Raw genomic sequence first — 10,996 nt, 5'->3', positions numbered from 1 at the left:
ATATATTTTTTTTTTTTTTTACTGGGTGTATGGAAAAAATTATTTACTTGGTCTTCAAACAGCCAATTTCGCTAAATTTATCTTGAAAAGTCGAAACTACCCTTTTCTACCCGACTCTATTTGATGGGGCCTGCAAACGAGGGAAAAGTCCCTTCTGTAGAACTCTAGCTCTTCCTTAAATTCACTCGATTATTGTTTAATTTTTAGAAAAAAAATTAATTTTTTAAGTAGTGAAGGGTGGAACGAGAATTTGAATCTTGAATTATACCCATATTAAAAAGAATAATAATAATATTCAATATTGGTTGCAATAAGGGGCGATGGGTCAACGCAGGAGTGAGAAAGACAAGAAAGTTACTTTTTAAGGGTCTTTTTAAATCATTTTTCAAATCTAAAAAGAAACTTATGTGCTTAATTAGTAGAATTTAAGCTAATTAGGTACTTAATTTCACTGCCCATCAAAGAAATTAGAGATAAAAAATCACTAAAACTGTAAGTACAGTGCGGTTGACGACCAAAAAGTCTTGGTCTTCTCGTTTATGAGCCGTTGACCCAGGACATTGAAGTCGTTGCAGGTTAAGACAGGCTGAGGCTTAGAGTCGGGTTGACGGACACAAAGTCTTGGTCTTCTCGTTTATAATCCACCGACCATGTTCAGTGTCCGACCCTAACGAGCTCGCCATCTTTGACGCCATAAAAAACATTCTTTACAAAAATAGGAACCCATCCGGACTAAACCGCAATCACATGTTTTATGTTCGATGTTCCAGTCATGCTTGTTTAAAGTTTGTTGCTTATAGTTGTATGTCCATTCCAACCTTTTTTTCATATTAGTTAGGTTTTTACTATCAATACGAGAATACATGACCATCGTCAAAATCATATCTACATCAAGACTAAGACGTCTCAAAATGTATTATAAGGAATGTGATTAGTTGTCAATTCTTCGTACTCGAGTTATACGCTATCAAATCTGTAATTGTTGTTTATTCTCTTTTAGCTTATATTATTATTTTTTTTAAAGACGGAATTCCATATATTTCAAAATTTTATGTCCTTATTTTCTAAAATATTTTATAGGAACGGGTTTGGAGGTTTGAGCATAAATTGACTGTGCCAACAGTGACCCAAATCCTAATTATCTGACTTACTCGAATGTGAGAGTAAGCGTTGCATAATCGCGTTGCAAGTTTTGACAAAGTTTATTGATAAGTGCAAAAAATGCTAGAGGTTCTTTTCTTATTTTTGCAAACTTTCACAAAGAAAGCTAATTTAACGAATTAAAGATGTTCCACCTCTAGAGCCGACCAAAGAATGTTGACCAAATGCTCTGATACCAAATGATAAGCGTCAACAATGCTAGATTTTTACAAAGCTAGAGGTCCTTCTAGTATCCTTGCAAACTTTCACAAACAAAGCTAACTCAACACATTGATCACCAAGAACTGGTTAGAAGATGAATAACTCTTCGATCGAGCTTGGAATTTATGATAGTCACCCTTACATTCCAAGACGACTCACTCTAGAATTAACTTGATCACGACTAATCCAATGATAGATATAGAAATATAATTGTACTGATAGATATAGAAATTAACTCGAGTCAATTAGATGATTTAACATTCTTATATTTATTGAAAAATAATTATAATATTGCTATTAGCAACTTTTTAAAGGAGATTTATAAATCTATGAGAAGCCAAAAGTCATCCCTACGAGAATGTACGGACAATCATAAGAACAATCCAATAACTATTTTTAAGCACTAGAATTACCGCTCGAGAAATTGATTTAATTTTTGTTTAGAGGAGATTCGTAAACAAAAGTTCCATATAACAGACATCGCTGTATGGATTGATGGGCAATATTAAGGATAATCCATAGCTATTTGGGAGAACATAAAATTAACTCAATCAAATACAAAGCCCGTATGAAAAATTCGATGCAAAATAGAGCCAAATTACGGACCAAAGAGGAAAATAAGTAATTAGATTGCTCCAAGACACGTGATATGCATGTCCCTGTCTCGTGACACTTTAGGGCAATCTGATTGGGTTCATCTTTAACCCAGTGTGTAGTGGAAATGTAACGAACTTTAACACCCGAGCAAAAGAGGGTATTTTTATTATTTTTAAATTAGTGAATTTTGCCAAAATTATTTAATGATTAATTTTTATTGAAATTAATCACAGTTAAAATTAATATATAAATTAGTGGAAGTTGAGGTAATAATAAAAATAAAGTTGAGATTCTAAATTAATATTAAATTTAATTTTTTCCTAAATAAATAAATAAATAACTGCGCTAAGCTATCCATATGTAGTAGCAGCTTGAAGTTGAACATCTGAAACTCCTCACCCGCCATCCATGTCTTCCATTCTCTGTTATCCCTCACTCACTTCTCCGTCATTTCCCCTCCATAAACGAATCCCTCTCCGGCGAAGAACCCAATTTCCATTTCTCTCCATTAGATCCTCCATCGACGAAAGGGATCCCCCAACGCCGGCGAAGCTCAACAACTCGACCAACACTTCAAAATCCGGTTCCTGGGTCAGCCCAGATTGGCTCACTTCTCTGACTCGCTACATTACCCTAGGTCAGGGCGACGACTCCGGCATTCCCATAGCCAGTGCGAAGCTCGATGACGTTTCTGATCTGCTCGGCGGTGCTCTTTTCCTTCCGCTTTTCAAGTGGATGAATGACTATGGACCTATTTACAGGCTCGCCGCTGGGCCTAGGAATTTCGTTGTGGTTAGTGACCCTGCCATTGCTAAGCATGTTCTTCGGAATTATGGGACTTACGCTAAAGGGCTTGTTTCTGAGGTCTCCGAGTTCTTGTTTGGGTCCGGTTTTGCGATTGCTGAAGGCCCGCTTTGGACGGTAATCTTTTCGCTTACTGTTCTGTTCATGAACGAAGATAAATTTAAAATTCATCATTGTATGCTGCATGTCTACTTTCAAATTCTATCTGTTAATTTACGGTTGAATTATGAGACTCTGGTATGCGATAAAAGCAACAAAGAGTATGAACTGTAATTGTACTTTAAATTTAACTATTTATTATATTATTTTCAACTGTGTTTTCATTATGTTAATACACCGTATTGATTAATGGGTAATGAAACAAAACAATTGAGGATTTCTGTTTGTAACGTTACTGGTGTTTGTATTTTTGGAAGCTTTTTAATCCCTTTTATCATTGATCTTCTGCATTTTGTATAAATTTGCTTCTTTGGTATGCATTCTTGCTGTGAAAGATGCTTTACTGGTTCGATTAGAAGCATTTTATGGACGATAATCGAGTAAACGAAATCTCGGTGGGTGAGTTTTGGAGCATGAATGAAGAAGAGGGAAGATATTTTGAAAATGTTTGAAATTGTATACTTTTATGCATTCAGATGTGATTTTACTTCCCATACTGATTATTGGTTTATATAGTTGAATTATGGAAGGAAGAAAAAGCTTTTAAGCCTGTGGAATATGCACGTTTAACCGAATGTGCTACAATCGTTCAAATTCCTTTTTGAGTCTCACTTGAACTTGGTTGTTATATATCATATTAGGTTCGCCGTAGGGCTGTGGTTCCATCTCTTCACAAGAAGTACTTATCCGTTATTGTCGATCGAGTATTCTGTAAATGTGCCATGAGATTGGTGGAGAAGCTGCAAAAGGATGCATTAAATAATAATTCAGTTAACATGGAGGAAAAGTTTTCTCAGCTAACTCTTGATGTTATTGGTCTATCTGTATTCAACTACAGTTTTGATTCTCTCACTACTGACAGCCCTGTGATTGATGCAGTTTACACTGCTTTGAAAGAGGCAGAGGCTCGTTCTACTGATATTTTACCATATTGGAAGGCAGGTTTTCTTATGTAACTAGTTTTGCATATGATCGTCGTTTTCCCAACTCGTTTTTCACCCGGACCTTTTTTTGTTGCAGATTAAGGCTCTGTGTAAGATAATCCCAAGACAGATAAAAGCCGAAGAAGCAGTTACAGTGATCCAAAGAACTGTTGAAGATCTAATTGCCAAGTGCAAAGCAATTGTGGAAATGGAGGGTGAGCGCATCGATGAGGAGGAATATGTGAATGATGCTGATCCAAGTATCCTTCGTTTCCTGCTGGCCAGTAGACAAGAGGTCTGTTCTCGATAACTTTAATGTTTTCCATTCATCACTGACATTTTGCAATGTAGTTTAAGAAATTTTGCAAAGTATCCTTCGTTTCCTGCGGGTGAGCGCTCTGATTCTTTTTAATTACAGCCATTGTCCCCTTTTATGTATGCTAAATCACCGATCAAGGAATTTATTTCATGCTTATGAAACAGGTTCTGTCGCATGGTGAGATGAGATTATTATAGGCTTTGATTACATTGTGAATTCAATATATTAATGCCAGAATTAAGCCTTTTTGTCCCTCCTATAATGTTTGTTTCTCCAAAACGCAAAAAGTAAATAAAAAAGTGCACTAACGACAAGAGGTTGTAAGGAAGGCTAGAAGGGATATATTAGGAATGTGAACTGTGATATATAAATTACTGGAGAAATTTGTTTAAGTCGAGTGGTTATATAGAGGAGTTAGAGGATTTGGTAAGTAATAGAATTTGGAGGGTCGTTTTAACAACCCAAGCCCACCACTGACAGATATTGTCTACTTTGGCTTGTTACTTATTGTAGTCATCCCCACGGTTTTAAAACGTGTCTACTAGGGAGAGGTTTCCACACCCTTATAAAGAATGTTTCGTTTTCTTCTCCAACCAATGTGAGATCTCACCGTCGTTTTGACTTTTGTAAGCCTCTCTCAAAATATTTGGGAAGTGGTAATTTTTCTTTTCTTTCATCAGTACTGTTAGTTTTTATTTTAAATTTGGGTTCTACCAGAGGTCCAGAGGCCAGAACGTTGGAATTAGGAAATTTTGTGTCTATTAGCATAGTTCAAATGAATGCTCGTCAATTTGCAAAGTTCTATTGATGGCGTGCTCATAAAATGGAAAAAACTACTAATACTTTGAGATCTGCCATGTTCTAACTTCTGTCACTGATACTTGTCTCTTGTGTTGTTTACCGTTTAGGTTTCAAGTGTACAATTACGAGATGATCTATTGTCGATGTTGGTTGCTGGACATGAAACTACCGGTTCTGTTCTAACATGGACATTGTATCTTTTAAGTAAGGTAATCTAGTCATTTGGGTATATGTAGAATAGATGTTTGTCCCTTGGTACATTTTATTTCTTTGAAGAGAAAATTTCATTTGGTCCAATCTCGATGTGTCAATCTTAGCCTTTAAACTTCCAAATTTGTTACCTAAACTTGAATAAGTAATATAGTTAATACATTCTCGTGTTATAAAAATAGTGAAGAAAGATTTTGGCTAGTCACCATGTGGTAATTGATTTTATACATAAGAATAATGTTATCAGGCACAGGATCTAAATGTAATTTTGACTGGATATATTTTTGTTATGAAATTGATATACTTCTGTTCTTTCTTTTCAAAGAGAAACCAAATTTTGATTGAGAAAAATAAAAGATTACAAGGGGGGGATCTTGTGTTAAGAATGGATACTTCTTGGTGTTTGCTGGAATTCCGACTTGAGGATATCTTTGACTGATTGCCTTCTTCATTATGATTAGTAAGATGGGGAAAAGCTCAAAAAAAAAAAAAAAAAATTCGTCAGTTGTTTTTCAATATGGTTTATTATTCTGCAACTCAGGATTCCTCAGCATTGAACAAGGCGCAAACTGAAGTTGATAGAGTCTTACAAGGAAGGCCTCCTTCCTACGAAGATACAAAGGAACTTAAATTTTTGACGCGTTGTATCCTTGAGTCAATGCGCCTTTATCCACATCCACCTGTACGTTTATTTATTGATCAAGTGAATTATGACATTAGAAGAAAAGAAGGAAACGTATGGAAATTATTCATCATTCTGCTAATCTTGTTTTTATGGTAACATTCCTTGAACCTTTCCAGGTTTTAATAAGAAGAGCTCAAGTTGCTGACGTGCTTCCTGGAAATTACAAGGTTAATGCTGGTCAAGATATCATGATTTCAGTATATAACATCCATCGCTCGTCCCAGGTACATATTTCAAGGAGTTTGTTTCTATCTTTGCATTAGATATAGACTCTTTTGTTCATTCTTGTTCAAGATTTTCACTATAAAAATTTCAGAAGATGCTTTCTGCTGTTAAGTTGGTATATTGGTAGTAGTTATTAGAACTCAGTTGATGATTTTCAAATATTGTGCTTGCAGAAATTCTTACACATGCTTCATTGAATAGACATCTCCTGATATTCGATTGGTTAACTCGTCCATGAACAAGAATCTTTTACCAACTGATATAACCTAATAATAATAATCTATTACCATGAATAGGAATTAGATGTTAAGTTATGGTTTAAATTTGAGCAATGGAGGGAGAATTTCAAGGATGTTTGAAATTATAAGTGAAATTCCTTGTTTGTATATGGGGGTATATTCGAACACTTCTCGTCCTTAGAACTCATGAACACAAATATATACAAAACATCAGGAAAGGAATCATTTTCTTACAAGAGTTTCAAAGAGAAGTCGTTGATTATTACAAAAGGCGATCTACAATGCAAAATTAGCAAAACAAGACTAAATACAGAAAGAACACTTACATTACCAAAAGTTAAAGTATTGTTTTCTTTTTGTTACTAGTTTGAATATATATTTTGAACATAGGGACATTTGAGCATGCTCTTGCTTTATGTGGTGCTTTGCACAATATTGTAACTCTCACTTACGTTTCAAGGTTTGGGAACGAGCAGAAGAGTTTATACCAGAAAGATTTGACTTGGAGGGTCCCGTGCCCAACGAAAGCAATACAGATTTCAGGTACACATTCAATTTGTGTGTGGAAACTACACTGTTTTAATAGTACAATAGGCACTTCCAGGCAGTCATAGGCTTCTCTGGTGTGAGTTGCTTGACCCCAAGTTTCTTATCCTCTTTAACGACGTGCTAATAGGCTCGAATGGTGGAATTTTGAATGTCCAGGTGCAATAGACACTCCAAAAAAAAAACAGTGGGTGGTACTTTTGATACTAGTGGCACTATAAGAACAGCACAGTAGTTAGATCACTTTCATTTTTTACTTGCATTTTAAATGATGCATGGTTTTGATCTGCCATCAGACCTAGCTACCTCATTATCCTTCATAATTGATAGACCTGAATGACCAAACCATACAATACAGATTTATTCCGTTCAGTGGAGGACCCCGAAAGTGTGTTGGTGATCAATTCGCCCTGCTTGAAGCTATCGTTGCACTTGCCATTTTTCTGCAGCATATAAACTTCGAGCTAGTTCCAGATCAGACCATTGGGATGACTACTGGAGCAACTATACATACAACAAATGTAATGTTTACTATGCTCATCCCTGCATTGGTACACTTTTTCCTACATTTTGAGCTCGGATCCCGAGTAGTACCTGTGATTTCTTCCGATTATTATTTCAACAATTCATTTTAGAACTGTGTTCTCAATATCGTTGGCTGTGCTTGATAATTACTTATGAAACTATAACTAGATAATAAATAATTTTTTTGAGAACTGTCTTTTTTGGAACATAAATGAATTTATTTTATTTTCAGAACTCTGTAGACATCAATTGTGAATTATTGTATTGTTCTTTTCTTGTTGTTAATGTTTGAAAGATTATTTGTAATATTGATGAGTTTTCCTTAGAAGAATAGCGGATGAAATTGTAGAAAAATATGGTTTATATGAAAGATTGATACTTACAAGTGCTAATTGCAAATGCAGGGTTTGTACATGAAACTCAGCCAAAAGCAGATGACCCCAGGATTAGCTTCCCCTGCTTCAAGGTAAATGTTGAAAATGTACATAATTTCACGTTAGAGAGTTGAGAGAAAAAAGATAGAATTAGTTCTTTTAAATTCTGTGCTGATTCTTTTGTCTATAGACAATTACTTAATCATAGATACATATTGAAGAATCATTTGATCTAGATTCCTGTGGTAATAAGATGCTTGAGAATGATATTATGATATAGCCCAACTCGCTTGATAGGATTTCTTGTTTGAATAAATCAACCGAAACAAACTTATACTAGCTTGAGTTGGGTTGGCCATTCATCAAGATTTATGAACATTCATATCAAACAGAAAAGGCCTACTCCCGAGGATAAGAACAGCATTAAGTGGCCTCAACTTTTGTTGGGTGCATGTGGAAATGGGTGTAAAGAAAGGCTAGAGATGAATATGGGCACATGTTGAAAAGAGAAAAGAAAGCTATAACAAAAGGGAAAGCAAGCCCACTCGGTTTAAAATAACTTCTTGAATGGGCTGTCCTAACCTGTAGATGGCCATGAAAACAAATTTTGAAGTTATAGATCTAACCGTCCAAGCCCACTACTAGTAGATATTGTCTGTTTTGACCCATTACGTATAGGTCGTTAGCCTCATGGTTTTAAAATGCGTATGTTAGGGGGAAGTTTCCACACCCTTGTTAGGGGGAATGTTTCGTTTTTCTCTCCAACACATATGAGATCTCATAATCCACCCGCCTTTGGGGACCAATGTCCTCGCTGGCACACCGCTCGGAGTCTTGACTCTGATACCATTTGTAACAGTCCAAACCCACAGCTAGTAGATATTATCTGTTTTGGCCTGTTACGTATCACCGTTAGCCTCACGGGTTTAAAACACGTCTATTAAGGAGAGGTTTCCACACCCTTATAAAAAATGTTTCATTCTCCTCTCCAACGGATGCGGGATCTCATAATCCATTCTCCTTGGAGGCCCAACATTCTTGCTGGCACACTATCCGGTGTCTAGCTATGATACCATTTGTAACAATCCAAGCCCACTGCTAAATTATATAGTCTGCTTTGGTCTGTTATGTATTGCTGTTAGTCTCACGGTTTTATAACGCGTCTGTTAGGGAGAGGTTCCACACCCTTATAAAAAATGTTTTGTTCCTCTCTCCAACCGACGTGGGATCTCACAATAGATTACATAAAATTCTCTAAAAATATAAAAAAGAAGAAAAGATAAAACTAGTACACTAAGATGCAACTTAGCTTAGCATCAACGGAGATGAGTTGGTATAGTATCATGGGATGTGGGGAAAAGGGAATACCACTGCGAAAAGCATATCCGTTGGAAGATGCTGAAAATTGCAGCCTTTACCTGAACAAAAAGTGGCCACAAACTCCCTTCTTAGATAATTTCTTCCTTCTCTTTTGCCTTGATAAACAAACCACATCCCTGATCATCAACCCCTCTCAAACTTGCACGAACCCCACCGCCCCTGATGGCGGTGGCCGGAGAAGGAAGTCAGGGTGGCTGCTGATGGCTTCTTTCCATGGCGATGCCTCTGCTGCTGCTGCAGGTCAGGTGAGAGCCTGAGAGGTGGGAGATTGAAAGGGCAACTAGCATCCTTTGGCATACTTTTCCTAAACTTTCCTCTGACTCTGAATCTTTTGATGAACATTTTTCTGGTGATGTTGGGATTCAGTAACCCCTCCGAACAGATCGACTCAGATTTTTCTCTTCGAAGTTCTCTTTAGATCGGGATAGAATGAAGAACAATGTATCCTTTTAGCAAATGTATTGAGTTTCTTTTATGCTCATTTTGAGAACAAATTTCTAAAGAGCTCCTAATTCTTTGATATTCATTTTTCTCATTGCTCTTAAAAGAATGAAATTTCAGTATTTGAAAATGGAATTTATCTTCAAGCTGTGATCAGATCATGTCCAAAATACAAAGAAATTAATATTCCCTAAAGTTAGATAGTTGATTTATAATATAAAGTTTGTAAAATTAAAATCTCAAAATGGATATGAAAATGGAATTAAAGGAAGAGGGGTATTGATTTGGGGTTGGGCTCCCCAGATTTTGATACTGTCGCACCCTTCCGTTGGAGGGTTCTTGACCCATTGTGGGGCTAGTGGGATGCTAGAAGGGGGTGTGTTGTGGGCTGCCATTGTTGACTTGGCCTCTGTTTGTGGACCAGTTCATAAACGAGCAGCTGGTTCTGAAAGTGCTTGGGATTGGAGTGAGTGCAGGGGCGAAGTGGGCTTTGAATGAAGGGGAAGAGGAGAAGTTTGGGGTTCAGGTGCGGTGGGAAGAGGTTAAGGCGACCATAGAGAAGGTAATGGATGAAGGAAGTGAGGAGGCGGAGGGGAGGAGGAGAGTGAAGGAGCTTAGTTCTCCTCTTCAGGCTACGTCCTCTTCTAACAGACACGCAAGCCATAAGGGGAAACCTCAAGTCCACCGCTAGGCTCCCGTACTAGAGAAAGGTTTTCACATCCTATAAGAGTGTTTTGCTCTCCTCCCCCAACCAATATCGGATATCACAATACACCCTCTTTCAAGACCCAGCATCCTCGCTAGCACTCGTTCCTTTCTCCAATCGTGATATGGGACCGCCACCAAATCTACCTCCTTCGGGGCCCAATGTTCTTACTGGTGCTAGGTGTCACGGTCCTATATCTTTGACCGTGCGGCGTCGTGATCTATACATGCTCACGACCAGCCTTAAGGGGAATTAAGCCCCATTATATTTTTCGCCCCGGCTTTGTGGCTTCGTCGGACCTTAGGCGAGGTTTGCCTTCGCCAATCGAACATCGCTTGTGCGGAATCCAAGCTTGTTCAACCACACACGCCGCCTGTGCGTGTATGTTCAATCATCTGCGACACATCCGACTTGCCTCTACGCTAGGCCAACTCATTCGGCTCGACCTTGCCTCTGCTCGGGCCAAGGTCTCTCAATACAACGTCGCATCTCGTCTTGCCATCTCGATCCCCATCGACAGGGTCCATATGTCTTGACGCCATCCCGAGTCTCGGGATGTCGTCGCTCATCATAACTCGTTCGGTCATGCCATCGAGAATGGGCCCGCGTGTCGTTCATCTCATCGGGACTTCCCGAACATCCATCCATCCGGGTTCTATCGAGGCATAGGCCCTCCCGTGCCTATGCCGAGTCATTTGCG

The 10,996-nt window shown here is 37.8% G+C and overlaps 2 protein-coding genes across 3 annotated transcripts in view; both read left to right on the top strand.

Moving 5' to 3' along the window:
* The first annotated feature begins 2,327 nt into the window (after positions 1-2,327).
* On the top strand, positions 2,328-8,044 carry LOC111463211 (carotene epsilon-monooxygenase, chloroplastic). The gene is made up of 9 exons (XM_023107072.1): positions 2,328-2,880; positions 3,564-3,860; positions 3,943-4,140; positions 5,073-5,174; positions 5,717-5,857; positions 5,977-6,084; positions 6,785-6,867; positions 7,229-7,391; positions 7,800-8,044. The coding sequence occupies exons 1-9, from the start codon at positions 2,368-2,370 to the stop codon at positions 7,863-7,865; spliced, it is 1,671 nt and encodes a 556-aa protein (XP_022962840.1). The 5' UTR covers positions 2,328-2,367; the 3' UTR covers positions 7,866-8,044.
* A 1,041-nt stretch (positions 8,045-9,085) lies between these two features.
* The window catches only part of LOC111463219, a 6,290-nt gene continuing 4,379 nt past the window's right edge, over positions 9,086-10,996 (top strand). Inside the window, exons 1-2 of one of the 2 annotated variants that reach the window (XM_023107081.1) lie at positions 9,086-9,394; positions 9,516-9,766. In XM_023107081.1, the coding sequence (XP_022962849.1) occupies positions 9,095-9,394; positions 9,516-9,518 (303 nt within the window). In that variant the 5' untranslated portion in view covers positions 9,086-9,094 and the 3' untranslated portion in view covers positions 9,519-9,766. Of the gene's footprint in view, positions 9,410-9,515; positions 10,153-10,996 lie in introns of those variants that run through there. The other variant, XR_002713840.1, reaches the window with a different exon arrangement.

Source organism: Cucurbita moschata, unplaced genomic scaffold (assembly GCF_002738365.1).
Source record: "Cucurbita moschata cultivar Rifu unplaced genomic scaffold, Cmos_1.0 Cmo_Scf00028, whole genome shotgun sequence".
Taxonomy (NCBI): Eukaryota; Viridiplantae; Streptophyta; class Magnoliopsida; order Cucurbitales; family Cucurbitaceae; genus Cucurbita; species Cucurbita moschata.
The sequence above is the reverse complement of the archived record's forward strand: the minus strand, read 5'-3'. Positions and strand labels throughout refer to the sequence as shown.